The sequence below is a fragment of the Phoenix dactylifera genome, chromosome 12, assembly GCF_009389715.1.
Source record: "Phoenix dactylifera cultivar Barhee BC4 chromosome 12, palm_55x_up_171113_PBpolish2nd_filt_p, whole genome shotgun sequence".
Lineage (NCBI taxonomy): Eukaryota > Viridiplantae > Streptophyta > Magnoliopsida > Arecales > Arecaceae > Phoenix > Phoenix dactylifera.
Window position 1 is genome coordinate 3,403,930 of NC_052403.1, and position 21,506 is coordinate 3,425,435.

At 35.8% G+C, this 21,506-nt stretch overlaps 1 protein-coding gene across 2 annotated transcripts; it reads right to left on the reverse strand.

The window, feature by feature from the left end:
- Nucleotides 1-1,134: 1,134 nt before the first annotated feature.
- On the reverse strand, nucleotides 1,135-21,506 carry LOC103705006 (alpha-L-arabinofuranosidase 1-like). 2 transcript variants are annotated; one of them, XR_005514332.1, is made up of 19 exons: nucleotides 21,128-21,506; nucleotides 20,226-20,440; nucleotides 19,270-19,324; nucleotides 17,876-18,087; nucleotides 17,351-17,472; nucleotides 17,112-17,265; nucleotides 14,860-14,929; nucleotides 12,398-12,543; nucleotides 12,248-12,293; nucleotides 12,108-12,160; nucleotides 7,648-7,792; nucleotides 4,584-4,702; nucleotides 4,379-4,450; nucleotides 4,149-4,252; nucleotides 3,355-3,411; nucleotides 3,151-3,214; nucleotides 2,843-3,041; nucleotides 2,034-2,177; nucleotides 1,135-1,537 (listed from the first exon to the last, which is right to left on the reverse strand). XR_005514332.1 is itself a non-coding variant. In XM_008788565.4 (18 exons), the coding sequence occupies exons 2-18, from the start codon at nucleotides 20,400-20,402 to the stop codon at nucleotides 1,415-1,417; spliced, it is 1,998 nt and encodes a 665-aa protein (XP_008786787.1). In that variant the 5' UTR covers nucleotides 20,403-20,440; nucleotides 21,128-21,498; the 3' UTR covers nucleotides 1,156-1,414. The 2 variants fall into 2 exon arrangements, 1 of the variants encoding a protein (XP_008786787.1); XM_008788565.4 differs by lacking the exon at nucleotides 3,151-3,214 and having other exon boundaries at nucleotides 1,156-1,537; nucleotides 21,128-21,498.

A 21,506-nucleotide genomic window follows, 5' to 3' on the forward strand; every position in this document is an offset into this window, starting at 1 on the left:
CTGGAGGAGCTTAAGCCATTTTGCCAGCGATAAATTCTGTCAATGAGTGTGATCTTACCTTGCTTTGGACTAACTCATTAGATCTAACACATTTTCAAAGACTTAAACACAGGACTTACCCATCGACAACCTTAAACAGACCACTAAGTTTAACTAGAGATGTACATTGGCCTTGTCTGAGCTTGGGCCATTTGTTGTTGTATAATATATAAGCATATTAGATATCATATCTCATACGTGGTGTATGTGAATACTAAAACTAATTTAGATGTAAGCATTGATTGGTTTTTTTAACTTTAAGAAGTATTCCAAAAATCATGAATGAAAAAAGGAATGAGAGAACTCTCCAATATTTGTCATCTTGGCCCAGCTTAATTTCAATCAGATCTTAATTGTTGTAGCTCATTGGGCTTAGCTTCATCTAGCTATGTACTAGTGAATGCCGAGCCCAAGAGCATGAGCCAGTCGAGCTAGTTGCTAACAAAGAAATCTTTTTATTTCTCCCCTTCTCTTTATAAGCTGCATTAAGTAGTATGAGGAAGTCTAGACACTTCAACTAATTTGATCATTTGAAGTTATTTTGGTGGACACCTGCACTAGTTTTAAATTTTTCTATTGGTGTGTAAGTAGAGTATATATTATCCTTTTGAAAGAGAGCATAGAGCTATCCATACCACCAGGTCCCTAGACAGAGGAGACCAGTAATTTATTCATCTACTTGGTTTCTTATATATATATATATATATATATATATATATATATATATATATATATATATATATATATATATATATACATATTTATCTCGCATGCATCAAACAACATATGTAGCTCCATACAGACTACAGCATATGAAAGGCCTGATGCAAACCAATTATGAAGGGGACATGACAGCCTACAGTAGTTCCATGGTTAAAAAGCAACGCTCTCTGTCTATCTTTAGAAGTCTAGAAGAACAATTTATAGAAGATGAAAGAGACTGCATCATGAAAAGTGACTATGTTAACAATCTTTTGAAGAGTAAGGTAGCTGATATGCTTATGAAAGAGTGAGATGCATCCAATTCTTTAGCATCTCTGTCATATATGAAGTTTCAACAAGCAAACAGTTTAAGCTTAGAACTTAGCTGCTGAGTTATTTTGACACAATCCATCGACAATAAACCAAATCAATAGTTCAACTTTTGAAAAGGGAAAAAATAATAAAGTACACAAGGAAAAAGCACAAAATAGATTGATATACTGGAGACTTGCATAAGGCTATCTATAATTATAGGTTAAATTACAGATCCAAATTAATCGGTTGGCTCTCTGACTTGCACAATGCAAGTAGTCTATATATACAAAGCCAACCCTTATTTTTCTTTCAATCGTTTCACTCTCTTCATCTCCTTTTTTTCCCCTCTACTGTCATTTCATATTGCAGATCTGTACTCTGCCTGAGCAAGTGATAAATCAAATGAGGTGATAGAATGTGGAGAAATTGCAACATCCATCTGTGTTCCTGCATTAGGTAATGAAGTCTGTACTGGCACCACCTACATTATTCAACAAACGGATCAACAAACACAACATACTGTGCTAAGGGAACCCACCAAGCTTAAAATCAGACAAAACATAAGCTACATTAGTTAAGCATGTATAACAGTGAAAACTGACTAAAAATGCATGAGAAATGATAAACTGAATATTTGTTGCATGAAACCTCTAGTGCATTTGATCTCTTTTTTTACTTTCAGTGCCTTTTCCCCCTTAATTTGTTCCCTTTCTGGTGGTCCACAAAATATACAAAGGAGTGCATGGTTAAATTCTCCCATGTCCACTCTGATGTGTAGGACCAAACTGTACATATGCATATGCACGAGGAAAAAAAATCAACCAAGCCCAATGAAACTGATACATTGATGCTTTATTTACATAAAAATTTGTCGATATGTCCATTTTTTTGCATCTATGCTAACATCTTTTTCCTTTTTTTCCTGGCAAGATGCATTCATGGTGAATACAGAGGGAAAAGAAATTTTGCCACTGTACCTTATTTGGTTCTGTGAAGGAATTTTCATCCTTTAAATTAGTGGATGTAAGTATGGTTTTTGTTGATCCACCTGAGTTGAGAGCATTTTGTAATCCACTCACAGAGATATTAAGATTCACAGTATCATTCCCAAAGTTGACAATCTGCACAAAAATTTGGATCAGGAATCAAACTAAAAAGTAGATTAGCATACTTTGCAATCTAATGAGTGAAGATTTTGGACTTTGTGTGGGGCACAATACATGGATAGACAGACACGCAGAGAGACAGAGAGAGAGAGAGAGAGAGAGAGAGAGAGAGAGAGAGATGATTCAATAACAATACAGCATGTGTTGGTTCATGACTGATTTCAAGTGAGAATAGTTAAAAAAATATTTGAAAGGTCCAGCAGAAGTTGGATTTTTTTTCCTTGCTCCGTTTTCCCTTTGAAAAATAAATGGTAGTAAATTTTATTGATTTGAGCATAATATTAACATAGGATCCACAAAGTACTGTAGGACACCCTAGAAGCTTCAACAGCCTACTCCTTTTGATTTGAACTAAGCAGTAAACGGTTTTCAGCAACCTTCCAGACAAACAAGCCCTCAGTATAAGCAGGAACAAGATGATTGTGTGTTGCTTCCCTTCCTAAACAATAGATGATCAACAGAAATAACTTGGGCATATTAATAGAAACTGTAGGTAAATTATCACCACCATCCCAATTGATTCATTAGAGGCATCTATCAAATTTAAAAAAAAATGAAATAAGAAACCTAGAAATGTTAACAAGAATTTTACATAGAGAGTAGGAAAAGATCAAATTGACCTTTATTTTTAAGTAACTGCTGTTGTCTTCCAAACTCTGCCAAGTAATTGCAGAAGCAACCAATGAAATGGAGGCATTGGTTTGAATTGTGGTAGGATGACGGGTTGCACCACTTGATTCCTTGAAAAAGTGTTGCATCCAATAGCTAGGAGTTCCATACTGCTGCCATGAGTTGAAAACAATAGCGTCTGGGTTCCACCTATGCAATGTAATTACAAACCATAACCACAATTCTGTAGAGAAAGAAAGGAGTGCAGACTGGAGCTGAGTATGGGCATGCAAGTAGGATTATTGACTGAATAAGATACCATAGTTGAATCTGAAAAGGGACAGGGATTTTGTTCCAGTTCCAATTGGATGCACTTTTTCCATCTATATGCCATATAGCAAAATGAATACTTACCAAGTATTCACTCAACCAGGGAAATTTAATTAATGATTATATATAAAATGAACCCAAGGTAACTATAGGAGAAAAATAGCTCTCTATATAAAGAAATATAAACACTGACCTGCGATCATTGGCATTCACAAAAAGTGGTGCATAACTTGCCATTTCAACGACATCACTGCATGGGGAGCAAGAATAAAGGCCATCTTATCAACCACCATGGTATGTGAAGAGCAACTTTTGTTGATTGTCCACACTTCACAAGCTTAAATTCAGTAATATCTAAGAATAGTAGCATTACCAACCAGATGTTCAGTTATAGTAAAAAGCATGTTTCATTAGTACCCATTGTTCACAAGTTAAAATGGAGCACATTTTAACACAGCCTGCATGGATATTCCATAATCATCACATTATCACATAACCAACAAACTTTGATATCATGCTTGGGAAACCATTGCCACTCACCGTTATGAACACAAGCTTGCTCTATTGAATGATATGCACCAAAAGCAAATAACATGAGCATGTGAAAGACATAGGAAATCATTCATTTCCACTAATGGAGTAAATTCGATATCAGAAATTAATAAAGAATTAACTTCTCATCTCTGTAAAGATTTGGGTTTCTTAAGAAATTGAGAATGTCTTCTCAAGTAAATAAGGTTAATTATTATTACATGAACTGTAAGTTTTAGCTGTTCCTGATGTGTCAGATACATTTACAAGTGGATTAAACTTTTTAAATGCATCATCAACTGATCAAAATATCTTCAGAATATCAGGTATTATGTCTTGATAGAAAGTTAACTGGACCAGAAAAAATGTCACAAGGAGGAAGTTGACACCTTGTGATGCATTCTTACAAATAAACTTTAGGTACATGGAAGCACATGGGGGGATGGATAAACAAACCTATTTCTTTCCAACCCAATGAGGAATCCAGCTTCTGCTAATGCAGCTAAAAGGCTTCCTGTGCCAGCATCTGACCCAGTCACAGCATACTCACTAACAAAAGCCTGGATTGCATCAAAAAAAGATTAATATACACACCTATTTTTGTTCATCTACAGCAATATGTGATGACTCAAAAGATATTGAACATAACTCAGATCAAAACTGTCTTGAAATTCAACATCATATACCTTGGGGCCAGTACGTGATGTGCCGTCAAATTTTCTATTCGATGAAAACATATTGCTAGCAGAGGTATAAATCTATCCAAGAAACAACATCATTAGTGACTTTCAAATTACATGACTTAGCAGCAATTACACAGATCATGCTATAAACAAACTGAAACTAGACGATTTGATGATAAAAAATTAAAAACTGTTCACGTATTCTTACATGAAAGTCGTATAAGTCAGCAGGATGATCCAATTGTCTAGATGACCCATCGCAATTCGAAATAACATTAATGTCTGGATAGGCAGCTTTTATTGCATAGTAAAACTTGAGGTAGTTTCCTATCCAATAATGAATCAGGACAATTGTCAGCTATCTATTTGATCTTATTGTCCATGAACCATTTAGTATAATAATACAAACTGTAACAGAGACTCTCATCCCAACTACAACACTGAAATAATATCTGCAGTGAATTATATCACAACCTAACTTTTATGTTAATAAAATGAAAGCATAGTACTAGTCATGAACATCAAATCCACATCCATACCTATGAAATTTTGAGGTATCACTGATTTTTCTTTAATAATTGATATAAAGTAATTGTCTTTAATGGTTTTCTTGTTTGGGAAAACTTTAAATGTAAGCACCAACAATCCATTTTCTTGACCTTCATAAACCATGTAGGTTGATAAAATAGCAGACAAAAGGATAAATTGATGCAGTATATCCCAAGACCCATAAAAAAAAAAAAGAAGATAAAATGAAGACAATGGTAAAGTTGTAAAAATATATAAGTTTTGAGAATATGAGTCAGCATTACTCCAAAATCAGGACAAGATGTGGATGCATGTATTTTTTGTTATGCATTGATGCAGTTAGATTTGGAATGGTAAGATAAAAACCTTTGATCTTTAGGTAGCTTCACAAAGTAGCACAGTTCATTTCTCTTTGCTGGTTAGTATTATGAAGCAGGTTATGATGAATAATATCAACATAATGAAGCAGCATGTCTAAGTGTTACAAGTGAAGAAGACAGATATCTAGTACAAGAATTTGTGATAAAAGTAGAATACAGAGAGAAGAATCATAAACATATATGATTTGTTGCATTAACAAGAACACTGCAACCTGAAGTAGTCAGAAACCGTATATCAGCTCATGGAATATGATTAGAATAATAATGTGTAGTCATCCATTTTAAATCACAAAACAGCTGGAAAAATGATCTGAAGACATAAAGACCTTGTGACATGCTACTGAAAACTATTGGTTTTGTTTCTACTAATACAAAATGTCAATAATAAAGAACCTCTGTTTTTATTTGTCTGTGAGTATCATTTAACAGACATCCTGTTTCTCTGTCTATCCTGCAGATCATATTATGAGTTTTTTCAAGTTTTTGGGTCTCAAGTCCTCATCTTTATCTTGGAACTATGATAGGAATTCCCGGAAGCCCGCCCAGTCCTTTGGGCGGGGTAGACACATACAACTAAAATTCTCCACTATGTTCTCCTGAACTTTGACTAATATCCCAGTAGTCATATTTTGTTCACAAATTGGAAAACCAAGTCTTGTATACATCAGGCATGAAATATTTTCAAACATGATCATCCTGAGACCAAGATGATTAAAGATGACTAACAGTTGGTATAATGACAAAATATATACTACGAGTATGACAATGTCTTCCCACCACATCCCACTCTAGTTTAGCTAGCCCATTAGGCACTTGAATTTATTCTAGTCGCCTGGACTTGTTTCGGCGTGCATGCTTGATTGTCTTGACATTTAATTGCAGGATCAGAAAAATGGTACTGCAACTTATCTTTTCTTTGGATCAATTTGATAGCAACCTATTAGTACCAATATTTGGTATGAGGGACATTATTTGATTTTCTTTCAGATGCTGCTCATATTAAAGTAACATAAGCAATGTACCAGTAATTAGCCAAGGATTCATCTTATAATCAGTTGGTGTAAAGCCAGATTCATCCACGCTTGTCCTTTAAAGCGAAAACTAGCCAATCTGCATACTTTTCAAGTATTGATTGTTGAGAAGAGGATAGAAGAAGTTTTATTTTCTTCTCTTTGGATAGAATCAGGTTGTGTATATGTAACCAATTTGGTAGTTGTTGCACCACTTGGCTTGTGCTTCTTCCAGTATTTACTCACAACTAACAGAACTCATCCCCCTGTATTTGGGAAACATGACCTGTCCATTATATTTCATATAAGTTGGAAATAATTCACAAGTCCCCTTTTTTTTTTTTTTTTGAAGGAGAGAGATGGATGGATGAGGTAGTTGCATGTGTGATGCGTCTGATTCTAGGATTATGATTCATCTGCACAAGTAGATTGTTAACTTAACATTCAGATCAGATCGAGCTCAACCACTGCAGCCACCAGATGCGGACGGATAGCTACTGATTCATGACCTTGGGGAAGCGTGCCAAGAAGACGAGGATGGGGGGTGATTCTCTTTTATACCTTAGTTTTCTAGTGAAGATTGATTAGATTGCAGACCTACTGTAATCATGACAAATAACCCCTTATCAGGAGTATATTGCAAAATTAAAATATTATCAATTGGACCATCTTCTTTCCTTTAATAAATTCAACTAGATGTAGAATGCATAAATAGTAAGATTAAGTTGTCAAATTGAAACCCTTCTACTCTGTTTTACCGTCACGTACCAATAATATTAAGCAAAAGTAACGACTTCAAGTACTGATGATATATTTTATGGATCATGATTTTTCCATTGAATGTCACACAAGCTAAACAATAAAGAAATGGAAGTAGTCACTACTATAAACCAAGGCAAATATAAGTAGGGTAGGAAACTTGACTGCTGAAGTGAATGCTACACGCAGACCTGCATTGCTACATATTCATAGCTACAGTCTGAGCAAAAGAGTGACACACAGTTAGAGATAGTTACATCAACATCTATTCTAATAATTCAGCAACAGCTATCTATTAAGCAAAATAATAATCTTGAGTCTTGCAACAGTACATGCTCTTGTACTTTTAGGTTTAATTTTATATATTGATAGCATAATACAATTGCAGGATTAATTAGTTTCAACCACTTATACCAATATATTCCAGATCCAGTAAATCTCCAGAAATCGTTTACTTCAGGAGAAAAATATGTTAGCAATATGTCACTAATACTTATAAAATCTTCAATGAAGACAGAAGTCTATATCTGATGAGATAATTAAAAAAAAACACATTAACAGAACCCGCTTTAAATTATACAACTGAAAAACACACCTCGATAATATTTCAGTCCACAATCTTCATTTCCAATTGCAACATAATTCAATTGAAAAGGTTCTGTGTGTCCCATTGCTGCTCGAGCAGAGCCCCATGTTGAGTTAGGACTTCCTCTAGCAAACTCAATACTATCAAGAATTTCCTGTACAAAAGGAAAATCATAAGAAGGAATTGCATCAAACAGAAGTTTGATGACTCATACCAGTTCGTATGGGACAAAATCATGAACCATTCCATGCATGAGAAACGTAACAGGCACAAGAAATCAAATTACTATTTATATACTAAAAAAAGAAGTCAAAGAATAAATGCAAAATTTTCTCTGGCAGTTACCTATTAGTCAAACTATGATTAAGGTAAAATATGCCATACCCTAAACCTAAAGCCCAGGCAATAGACATTGTGGCATGCATGCGTGTGCGCACATGCACACAATTGCAGACAAGCACTATGTGCATATGCATGGCGCACAGACAAAAATCTAGATGAAAGTGGGGCAGGGGGGAAGGGAGGACTCTACTATCCTAGTGATAGGATTTGAGCTCACAATTCAATGGTTCAATATACAAGGCTAGCCATAGTCTTCTAAATTTAAGGATCCATGTTAATGATCATGACCTACAACATTAAAATTTCTGGAAATAAAAAGGGAACCTTTCTTGCTATGGGACGAGTGGCTACAAGCTTGAAAATTATCAATGTCAAGATAAGTTTTATTTAATTTACTGAGTGAAGTATTTCATCCGTCTGAATTTTGGTCCATACAGGGTACATCATGATAAGAAGTGTTGAATTTTTTTTTTCTGGTTAATACCCTTGTTCTAATTATAGGAGGGTTTTATCGGTAGCATTGTACCTTAATTCTTTCTTCTCTCATCAACACATGCACAGACACAGAAATTTTTCTAGATCAAACATGATCACTCATTAGCGGATATCATGTAAGTGCTGAATATAAAACACATTTGAAATTTAACTAGAGGTTATGCTTGTGGATAGATTGATATTAGATGGATCCTTAGTAAGATATAAATTATCTTATTTAGCTGACGATTTAATTTAAGTGCTCCCGATAGGCAAGGCAGGTAACAATTTATTTTCTTGTTTTATGTAGGATTTTCTCATAGTGAACTATGACATTTGAGCATGTGCATTCTATACAATCATCAAAACAAGGGGAAGCAAAGAATCTACAAGTAGAAACATGTAGCGTTACATTTAAGAGCATGCTCCATTACTGTTGGAAAAGTAATCTCCAAATGTTTCTGCTTTCAAAGCAAGACTCACATTTCCAACATGGGTGTGGTAGAGATTAGCAAGTTTCCTACGGCTAGTATCTAGAGAAAACTTTCGCATTTTCATTTAGTAAGGTTACATTAACAAGTATCAATGACATGAGGTTGACATTCTGTCAACAATCTGGATCTTACAATCAAGGTCAAAATGGCCCTAAATCATCAAGATCTCATACCTGGTTCAGTTTCATCTAGGGTCATGGTCTAGTTCCATATTATGGATCATACAATTTCTTCCAACACAAGATCCAACTTGATTATGTTGTTACATATTAAATCATATAGAAGTCCATTTTCAAAAATTAATTGGACTTTATGGCCTCTAGAATCATTTATTTACTACTAACAAGCCTGAAGCATTTAAAACGGCAAGTCCACTAGGCGTTTTAACTTCAAAAAATAAAGGAAAAAAATTCATGGAATTAAAGTTAAAAGGCCAAGTTTCACTTTCTACAACCATTTGTTAAAATCTATTTTTGTAATAGGAATTATATCAAAATTGATTATTGAATTGATAGGTAGCATATGATTATCTTGAATAATTGGACAAGACGTTTGTTTATTTAAAATAACTATGTACACACTAACAATTGTGGAATCTAGACTTCCTATATGTATGTGCTAGGATGCTCTTTAAGGGTGAGCCATGGCAATGGTAAGGTTGCTCCATCATGACCTAGAGGTTATGGGTTCGAAACACAGAAATAGCCTCTCTACGCGCAGGGCTAAGACTGCATACATCTGAACCTCCCTAGACCCTGTAATGGTGGGAGCGTTATGCATTGGACCACCCTTTTTTCATCTACTTTATTATTAATTCATTTTCACCATTTATTTTTCTTATATATGTCTCAAATAATAAAAAAAGCCTTACAATCTTTGATACAATCCGTGATCTGATCAAATCTTTGCCCCTCTATGATTCACAATTCAATCCCAATCCTAACAACTTTCCTCCTCACTAATGTGAGTTGACTATTGACTATTGAGAGGAATTCAATGCTATCAAGACAATACTACAGTTATCCTTCATGCTAAAGCCTTTTTACTATATCTAACCTTCCTAGACCCTATAATGGTGGGAGCCTTATGCATTGGACCCCCTTTTTTATCATCTACTTTATTATTATTTCATTTTCACCATTTATATTTCTTATGTATGTCTCAAATAATTAAAAAAAGCCTTACAATCTATGACACAATCCATGGTCTGGTCAAATCTTTGTCCCACTATGATTCATAATTCAATCCCAATCCTAACAACTTTGCTCCTCACTAGTGTGAGTTGACTATTGACTATTGAGAGCAATTCAAGGCTATCAAGACAATGCTACAGTTATCCTTCATGCTAGAGCCTTTTTACTACCTGTTGTTCGTATTATCGCTGTCATGCTGTCTAAATTTTCTCTTAATGATACTGTAAGTAAACTTGAGTGGCCTTGAGGACTGTTTTCCACAACTGACGATATATGTGCATTCTCGAAGGTCCTGTTTGACCATTTTCAGCTTAAAGCTTCCAACTGTATGCCCCCATTTAGTCTTTTCCATATAGCCTAAAATAGCTAACTTGCAAAGGAGTGCTAGCAATTAAGCAAATCCTCTAATGAAACAAATCATCTACTCTTTTTGATTGTATGCATTATCAAGCTCAATTTGGTTTCCTCCTATATAAGGGGTATGTTATTACATTTAGGTGATGAATTTTCTTTTAGCTCACTTTAACTTATCTTATGTATCATCAATCTAATGTTAAGCTGTAACTTTACCAAATTGGAAAATCATGTTAACCTGACAAACCTAAGAAGAAATTTTGCACAAATGACATCATAAATTCATGAGATTATGTTCTCTCAAGATTCCTTATCAATCAGTTACTTCCTTAAATTTACAAGCATGAGTCCCTTACAAAAGAACAAAACAACAAATTGCCACATGCTTCAAAATGCTTATGCTCCTTGTTTCTTTTGGTTATAAGCATCTTAATATCTTCGTTAACATCTTGAGATATACATGTTTTGTCCTTCTACCTCCTATGCACGCACTAAGATCTCACCCAGATTTGCAAAATTCATTCACCTTGGAAAAAACATGAGAATAAGAGTTATCTGTGATTTGATACCATCTAATCTCCTGTGTAAGTAACTTACCGTTGTGGCCTTTCTCCTGTTGGTGCAATTATTCATCCATGTTATTTTTTTGACCATTCAAGGCCTTCCGCATTTCTCTTTCACAGGATTTTGTATCATTTGTTGTTTAAACTTCCTCAACAATTTTATCTTAAGTACTCACCTCTCTTTGAATTCATACATACTGAGCATGAACAGCTCTCCATCCTATTTCACTTCCAATTTTCATTATAAGGAATAAAGGCCAAACAAAACTAAGAAACTTTAATGGGGACTGTAAGATTGTGAATTTAGAAAAAATTAAATTTACTAAACATGGATGCAGATTATCTATTGATAGAAGTAAAGTAGATCCACCTCATGAAAGGAGAATCTATTTTAGATCTTAGGCAGTATCACAGTACTTCTCAATAAAAAAAAGGAGTGGTCCAATGGACGAGGCTCCTGCCATTGCAGGAGCCTCTGGGGAGGGTCACATTTACACAGCCTTCCCCCCATGCGGCATTATCACAGTTCTTCTCAATCTAAGTTACAAAAGTACAACTATGGTGATGCTACTAGAGAAATGCTATATGAGAGTGACAGTTTAATTAATTACAATTGGTTGCAGAAAAAAAAAGCAGTTAAAGAGATCAACACAACAAAAGCATTGAAATTATATAATATAAAAAATATTAGAAGCATGTGATGCTTATCTAAGATTTGAGGCAGATATATAAGCACATTATATGTGTGTGTGTGTGTAAGTATATATATATATGTATATATAAGTATATATATGTGTGTGTGTGTGTGTGTGTGTGTGTGTAAAGTTCCATATGTCTATCTCTCTCCAGATCATGCAAGTTTCACAGCATCACAGCTTCACAACTAGTGACAAAATAATCCCAGTTAAATATATAGCAGATATTATCAGTAAAACACATACTATTATGATTCAAAACTTAATTTAAATAACTTGGTGTAACAATTAGTAATGACTAATTGATACCATGAATGGTTATAAAAAAGATAAAGTAGAAATTTCAATACATGCCTGAACAAAAGGTAAGATGTCACTGGTATCAACTTCATCATTGCGACTAATTCCTGGAATATTAAAGAAATCAAAGCAAGCAAATAAGAGTGGAAGTCATTGCCATCAAGCTCTTAGTTTCACCAAGCAGATGCTAATACCATTGTTAATCACCCAAACTGGGGAGGCACCTAGATCTTCCGCAAGCTGCAGTGGATCATCAAAAGATCTAAGTAGCCTTCCTAAAGGTAGACATATCAAAAATCTTCCTAGCCCTAACCAGAATTCTTAAGTAACCATCAAATATCTACCTGAAGAAGCTCAAAGTATCCAAGCCCATCATCAGTCCAGTACTGCCAAACATCACCAAAGTGCCCAGGCCTCTCTTCCCATGGTCCAATTGTTGATTTCCATCGGAATGCATTTCTTAGCCAAATACCTTCAACAAAAGTACCTCCTAGAACAATAGAGAAATTCTAACCATGTAAGATTTTCCATAAAATTGTTCATGCTATAAATAAGAAGCAACAAATATTTAGAAAAGTACAGATCTCTGAAAGTTACCCTGAAAAAAGGATTTGTCATATATCATAAAGTGGCAATTAAATAATCAAGCAGCAACTTTAAGTATAGGATGACAATAAATTGAAGAAGAAAATAACAAAGATAACCTAGAAAATAGTAGGCTCAATTCCTGATTTAAAGAGTCAGAATCCGATAATTATGGATACAACTTAAGAAGTCAGAGGCAAGTATGATATATGTAAGTCAAGCATACAACTGCAGCAGCCAAACACAACAAGAGAACCACCACTACCAAGTACCAATATTTCATGCACTTGTAGACTTGTAGTCAAGCTTAGTGCATTAAGATGCTTCAACTAGATCATCTTAACAATTGATATTACAAGAGAACAAGCATAAATCCATGGATGAAACTCAAGTTGGGTTAGCCAGGCATCTGATCTTCCACTTGCTTGCTTCCAAAGTACTACCATCTGCAAGTGCATTGCATCAAATTTCTCCGACAATGATAAAAGATTTGACATGATGCCTAGAAAAGGAAAATTGCAGGAGCGATGAAGATGGCATGTTAGTCACCAATGTGAGAATACCTATTCAGGCCATCCAGAATCCTAACTTGTGCATGAGATAAACAAAGAATGTATTAACATCATTGATGAGGCTTAAAGACATTCTATGCTTTCTTCATTATTTTGATTTTATGAACTGGTTTGCATTTGTAGTCCAGTGACTCAGATGCATGTCCACTTTTTTCATTTGAAGTGCAGTGTGAGTCCAAGGTGCAAAGCAAGGAATTAGGTGCTGCTGGCACAAAACCCACTGCACGTGACACCAACATAGTGCATTGGTCAGCAAGCTCTGGGCATAAGCATGCTAAAAATAGCATCAGCAAATTCAATTTTTCTTTCAGAGATTGATAATATATATTGCCTCCTCGTGCAATTAAGAGTTCTTTCATGAATTAAACAAATATTCCAAACCCCAAAACAGTGTCAGAAAGTCAATAACGTGGTTTTATGCATGTTGAATACTATGCAGTGTGTTTCCTAAGCTAATATAAACTCCTGATAATGCATTAGTGTTAACCTAATGACAATCATATATTAAAAAAACAATAATCATTCATAAAATTTGGATGCAAAAAAACTTTTGGAGAGTAAGATTGCAAAGAATTAGGCATGTATGCTTATTGAAGCATTGTCCGCTAATTAACATCACCAGAAAGAAAAACAGAGATTGAGATATAAGACCTTTCTTACTGGACCTTTGGGTCATAACTATGTTAAGACATAATAAAAGCAACTATTCTGATCCAACCTTGAAAATCTGGAGTTTGTTCTTGAATTGGAAAGTTTACCTTCTTATATTAAGGGAGTCTTAATTTAAACTATTCTTCTCAAACTCCAATTTGGGGGAGGGGGTTAGTACGTTATTTAAAGGTAATATCTTAAGTAAATAAAAATTAAGAAAGAAAACAAGAGGACATTTACTTAAATGATATTCATGTAAATACGGTCTGTTAGCCTGCCATCCCTAGTTTTATCCCAACCATGAACTACCTCCAACTCTTCAAATGGTGTCGAACAAGAAACAAGATAAGTGGGCCCTAGACTCTGTAGTCTGTACCACATGGTAGCAATTCGTATTGAACCATGCTAGTTTGACTTTTGATACAGGCTGATGCCAAGTGGTCTAACCGATACTTGATACTGACCCTGTGCCTAGTGCCAGCATTGACCCAGAAAAACACATGCTAGGTGGCATGAACTGGCATCGGTTGGCAATTAACTCTCTGATGCAGAAGCAAGTCAAGTGAATATAAATGCCGTAATAACTCCTCATCATAGTATGGATAAAGACAGCTTGCTCGTTTGTCAAGGTATATTTTTATCTCAAGATTATAATCAACAAATGCTTCATGGATCAATAAATATTCTAGCAGATTTTCACAATCAAAGTTGAAACAGGTTATATCAATAAATAAATTAAGCTCTCTAATCTAAGTTCCTTTCACTAGTTAGAACATATATATGAACTGCAGCAGCATTGTTTCTTTCAAGAGTGATGTACAACCATATGAAGCCAGGTGTTCTAGCATCTTCATTATGCTAGTTGTCATCACAAACCTAAAGAAAAACATTCAAAACAAACTTAAGAGAAAAACATTCTTTTGGTAAATTGAATATATTCATGGCTGGTTCTGTTCATAATTTATTACTAGTAATGAGAAATAAAAACCAAATCATACCAGGAAATCTCATAAACCGAGGTTTCAAGTCTGCAAGCATGGAGGCGAGTTCCTTACGGAAACCATGTCCCTGTATTATTGGCAAATCACCAGATAACATATAGTAAATCCATATATAATATACAAACTTGAAACTATCACATCCTGTCCACTTTAACTCAACCAAGTCTACACTTAAAATACGTACGACAAAAAGTTATATGAGAATGGCGACAGTTCATGAATATTACACTTAAGAAAGGCGATATCCCCTCATGTTTAAGAGCTGAAACTTAATTCCATGTGAATCTCAGACATGCATACATGCACCAGGCAGATATTATCATTCTAACACAACAGCAGACAATGAACCAAGCCTGTCCAGAAGTAAACTAAAAGAAAGTACATAAGGGTGTTTGTGTTTGTGTGCAAAAATCATATTGTTACTTTTTATGGTTGTTGTTATATAGACAGAAGCTCTATAAGGATATATGAGCTTCTATATATTGCTGCTATTGTATAGACAGCGACAACCATAGCTATAACATATTAGGAATAAAAGTATGAAATTGACATGCATCCTTGTTTTATTGAATGAATAGAGTGAACGACTGAGTCCATATTGTGTATAATAAGAGGTTATATATAATGGTGGGTAACCTCTAGTATATCATGATCATTTACATAGAAACAGCAAGAGTGTTTCAACTGAGAGGTGGGAAGACATATCCTACAGCTAGAGCCAAAAATCCTCGCTACATTAAAGGCACGGACAACATACTGCAAGCAAATTATTTTGTAAAATCAATGACTTACTATTTCCATATAAGAAACAAAAATTAGGTGTTTTGACTTTTGTGATGTCGTCCATAACAACTCTTCATGTTGGAGAGAGTGTTGTTATCTTAAAAGGGAATGAATGAGCATGACACAGTTGAACCAACTTTTCTTTCAGTAAAAAGAAGAAGTATCATGTGAATCTATTGGACAGAGATGATGAGAATGCTACAGAGTCCCTATGTTTAATTGAAGATTCCTATGCACAATTTATCTCTTTCTACAGAAATTTTAGACCACAATCAAGATGAAAAGAAGTGCAAAATAAATCATAAAACTCGAGGGCAAGTCTTCAGGTGTTGGAAATTCTAATTAAGGATAAACAGATGATAATCAAATGCAACACTCTGGTGAACTAGGGATTGCCCCAAAGGCAACGCCCCTCTACTTTGCAACTAGAGATTCTGGGATTGAGTCCTAAGTGGTACATGGCCAAGCATCCAGACATAGGTAATTATAGTGTGGATGGATGTCCCTCTCCGTCTCTAGAAAATTAAGAAAAAAAAAATAAATGCAACACAAAATGAACCTCTATACTTACATAAGAGAGGGACCAACATGGGGGCATACCAAGCCATATCAGAGGTGTAAACAGCACGGTTCTGTCCCTCAGTTCGAGAAACCAATGAAGGAGGGGGAGAGGGAGAAGGAAAGAGAGGAAAAGAGAGAGAGAGAGAGAGAGGAAGAGGGAGGAAGGGAGGGAGAGGTGGAGAGAGAGAGAGAGGTGGAGGGAGGAGGGCTGCTGACTTCACTTTTAAAAAAAAATTCAAAAAAAAAAAGGGCCAAAGCCCCTATGCCGGCACCACGGAGGAGAGAGGGCCACGAAAGCCCTCTCTCCTCCCTCCCTCCGGCTCTCTCGCTCTCTGCCGCCCTCTCCCTCTCTCTCCCTCCCTTCCTCCCTCTCCCTCTCCCTCCCTCCCTCCCTCCCTCGCCCGTTTTTTTTTTTTTTTTTTTGTTGGTACGCGCCATAACATCACAGCACGACACGGTACCACCAGACTACTGGCACGGGTGCCGGTTTTGATGTTGCGGATCTTTATAAGACATTTTTAGACATATAACTATCGGATCTTGGTGAACTAATTTGCAATATTTTTTTAGACCTACAAGTTCAATATCCAAAGCATTTGTCAAATTACAATGTTTCAGGAGTACGGTATCAGATGGAAGTTCCTCTAAATCTTATGGGCATGCAACTTAGTAGAGTTTTATTACACAAGTTTGGTAGATTTGTGCCCCCCATATAAAGGTTTTAAGATTTTGATTTGTTAGAAATATGATATAGTGAATGGATTCTTCTTTGCTTTCTTATTCTTCTTATATCTTTATTTCTAGTTTCTCCCTCTCCATTAGGACTTGTTCCACTTTTTCTTCTTGTACTTGTAGCAGCTAAAATGCAAAACTAACACAGTCGTAGTCAAATATGCCACATGTACCTTGTAAGTGTCCAAGGGCATCACTGACACTTGATCAAACCAAATAACACCTTTGTTGGTAGTTGTCAACTGAAGTCTTGAGCTCCTATTAGTTCCTTCAGATTGCAATTGAAACTCCATCTTAGTCCAGTTTGAAACATCTGAAGCAGCAGCTCTGCAGGAAGAATGAAAATTGATTCCTAACATTAAGGCATCAAACAACAGAAATATTATAGTTCAAGTATACAAAAGATGCTTACAGCATATTGGTAGAAGCCAGTTTTTGCAATCCATCCGAACTTGTCAGTGAGACAGAAATATTAACTGCTTCAGATGATCTAACATGCAATATCACTTTATAGGTCTTCCCTTGTTCTATATTCTGGAGCATCATAACAACGAAGAGATATAAACTGAATGGAAAAAGAATCTAGGCACAGGTTGAAAAATAAGAAAATTAGGGTGCCAAGCAAAACCTAGTTACTTAAGATCAAATAAAAATGACCAACTGAGACATCCGCACATCATAATAACAACAAGCACAAATCAAGAAAGCTATGGTGACAAGGACATGCTGTAGTGATTAAAATGGTAGCAACGATATAAACATAAAATGCTCAGTTAAATATGAAAGGCATCTGCCACGTGAACTGCTGATCCCTTGTGTGTCCAAAAAGACTACTCAATATTTATAAAACTCAAAATACATTTTTTTTTTTAGTGTTAGTTTCACAGAGAATCAATAGCATTGTTGTTATAGCATTGCAGCTACCATAAGCACATACCATGCCCCAATACCCAGGGTTATATATGCCAACACCATCAGGTGGACAGATAACGGATCCCTCACTGTCACATAGTACATCCATCCTAAGTGCAACCTTATTACGTTCGAAACAAGATGTGGTGTCAGTTGACACATATATGAAAGATTCATTCCCAATTATGGACCACGGATTGATGTTTGAAGGAGTGTTGGTGCCTCCAGCTTCAAAACCTGGAAAAGAGATTTCGTAAGCAATGCAGAAGTGAGCAAGTAATGCATCAAGAACCAATTAAACATGTATCAATGTGGTTTCTTTCTTGTTAGCTAAAAGTCCTATTCAGATAAGAATTCTTGAAGAAATATATCATATGAAAATCTTCAACTTAAAATGTAACCATAACACAAAAGATCCTGACCACAAATATTTCTGGTTAGTTTACGAATTTGCCTTATTCCTACATATGACTATATCCACATTTTCCACCCAGTCATTTCGGTTATCTAGTCCTAATTGATGGCCCTTTGACCTAAATATCATCCCATCCTTGCAAAATATGAACATTGCTTTTCTTGGAATGATCAACGATCTAAATTAACCTCCATCATCCATTCCTTTTGAGGCTGTTCATAGGCCTCCTTGCATGCAACATTACTATTGAGCATTAGTAGGAAATGCAAAAAAAAAAAAAGATGGATACAAAATAATATTAGATAGTAAAGATGATTCATTGTTGTGATATAAGTAACACAGTGATAAAGACTTCATTTTGGGCCTCACATTGAAATGTGATTGCATGTGATACAATAAACAAAATAACATAAGATAATATAGGTGTTCACTTGATTGCATGTGGGTTGCCACCTATTGACATGCACGTATCAAACACCTGCCAACTTTCAAACATCCACAGTAGGTTGGTTAAGTCCAGGATGACTTAACTTGGGTTTGATTCAGTCCACCCACTTCAATAATGAGATTGGATTAATCTGGTCCAAATTATTGAACATGGATGTGTGACCCAATATGATCTATTCTGCATTGGCTCCTAAGCAAGTCCATGAACTTATCAGCCAAGGAGACTCAAGAAGAGTACTAAAGGTGGGTTGCAGCAAATAGAATCTAGAACACCTATGTGACAAGAATTGCTTAATCACATTACTAGCATGCGATGAAACTATGGCTATAATATTTCTAATAATGCCATAGATCCATATTGAAACCACCCTTTCACTATGTTCACTGCAAACTGTGAAAAAACCCGCCATCAAATAATGATGATTTTGGTGGTGGCCATGGTAGTAATAATGTTACACATGACAGTAATACAGTTGCCAACAATATCTAGCCATTTTATGTCCATGAAAGCATGATAAATATTGGTATCTCAACTACAACTTTGTATAGCAACTTACCTCTATTGCTTACAAGTTCTGCCCATAATCCACCAGCTCCTGCATGGTTGATCTCCTACAATTTGTGCACATGGTGATCATTACACAGTGAATCAACAAAATAAACATATAACCCTAGCTTTTTTATGCCGTAGAACAAGATACCCGATTTTAGCACCCAAAATTGTTTGTATTGGCTTATAGGTTAGAAATTAGCTTCAAGTTTAATGAACCAAATATTGTTTCCTATAACTTTAACTCAGGTGCTCGTCGCAATATCAAGATGGACCAGAAGTGTACAGACTACAGATAATAGGAATAGGTGAAGTGACCAAAATCTAAAGCCAGGGAAGCTATAGTTACAATAAGTAGTTACAAATCAACTTACATGGAGCATATTGCATGTTTGCTGGCATAATTAGAAAACCTTTTCACCAAAAAGACAGCCAACAAAGTTAAAAATGCTATTACAGCATATTCTTTATAGATTGCGAATTTGAAATGCACCTCAGGATCAAACAGGAAGAAAAATGCAGGGTTACATGTAATCAAATGCTTTTGAATTCACTTTCAAAATAAGAAAATGACATATATGAGAAGTAGAAGTCCAGTAAAAGTGGCATAAAGATCCTTTTAATTGGTGTTAGGAGTCAAGTCAGAAGCAACAATTTCAATCCAAGATCACTGACCACCACGAAGATGGTCCTATCCAAGGAAAAGAACTCAAAAAATGGCAGCGAAAGGATACAGTGAGATTAAACTGGATTAAATAAATTCAGTTTTCTCAACATTATTTCCTGTTAAATTATAACCTTAAAATGCTAGAATGCAATTTTTCAGATTTTGGCAGCCAGCTGAAAGCCATTCTTCACTCCATAAGGTGGATGCAGCTAAAAATGCCACATGGATATTTCAGTGGAGCGAAGCCCAATCAGCGATCCTACTGGATGGAACATGTATGCAAGTGTATTGCTTACCTCAAAAAAAATACCAAACAGAGTGTCCGGAGTCTCGTGGCCCGATTCTGGTGAAGCATCAACTGACAGGAGTGCAGTCCGGTTTGCCTTCAATTCATAAGCAAAGCAATGATGAATAGCACAAAGCAGAAGCAGAGCATAAGTCACGGCAGTGGAAGATGCTGCTTGATGACCCATTGTGTTCTCACCCCCTCCAATCCCAGAGACTGATGCAGCTACAAAAAGTATCAAATACAAGAGCAATCAACAAGGTAGTAGGATGAGGAGGAAAATACCAAAAAGCCTAAGAGGCACCAGATATGGAAATGGCTGCAAGGAAATGCACAACAATTACGACTGAACACCTCAAATGGTACTTCTTGAATCAATGATAAAGATATTATATATTATATTATAAAAGATGGAAGAGCAATACTTCAACCCTAGCTCAATTATAAAGTGCGATATAGTAATTTGACAGCATTGTAACTCTAAGTGCAGTTGCATGTTAAGAAACAACAAAAATAAATAATAACAAAAAGATATTAGTTTCCCTTTCCATCGATGGTGCGAGGAGCTACTAATGCATAACAATGAATGAACCTAAAAATACTGAAAAAACGATTTCAAGATTCAATTTTTTCCATAAGAATTCAAGTTGAGAGGAGAAAAGGCGCAGTCAGAGCATCAAAGTACTCATAAATCTTGCATCTTTTTAAGTGCTGTCTCGCAATAAAGCCACTAAACCCGCAATCAAAGCACCATAACTCGCTTCAAGAACACTAAAAATCAACTAATTATAACTTTCAAAAGACTAAAAGTTAAAGAACATAAAGGAGACATCTTTAAGCGCTCATTCACACATATTATCGAATAGAATGCCGAAATTCAAACTGATTGGCAACAAAGACGGAATCTTTTACCGATTCCCGACCAGCAGAGCGAACAAACAATCTATGAGCCAAGAAATCAGAGTAGAAGGGGTGAGGGTGGGATCGAGAGCACGGAGGATCCAAGGGGGGGTTGTAGGGTTTAAGTAGGCAATTGGGGAAGGAGAGTGATTGCTTGAAGGGATGTCAGCGGAAATCGTGCCACGGTCATGGAGGCCAGAAGACGACGGGTGTCGTGGAGGCGCTCTCATCCCGATCGGCGATATCTGAACAGTACGATCGGATCGGACAGGCGGACGCGACGATCGGCACGCAAACTTCCACGCTCCCTGTTTCGTTGCTTGCAAGGCTTGGTGATGCCGAGCCAGGCGCATTTGGCTTTTCCAATAACTTTTCTTACCGCCGGAGTTAT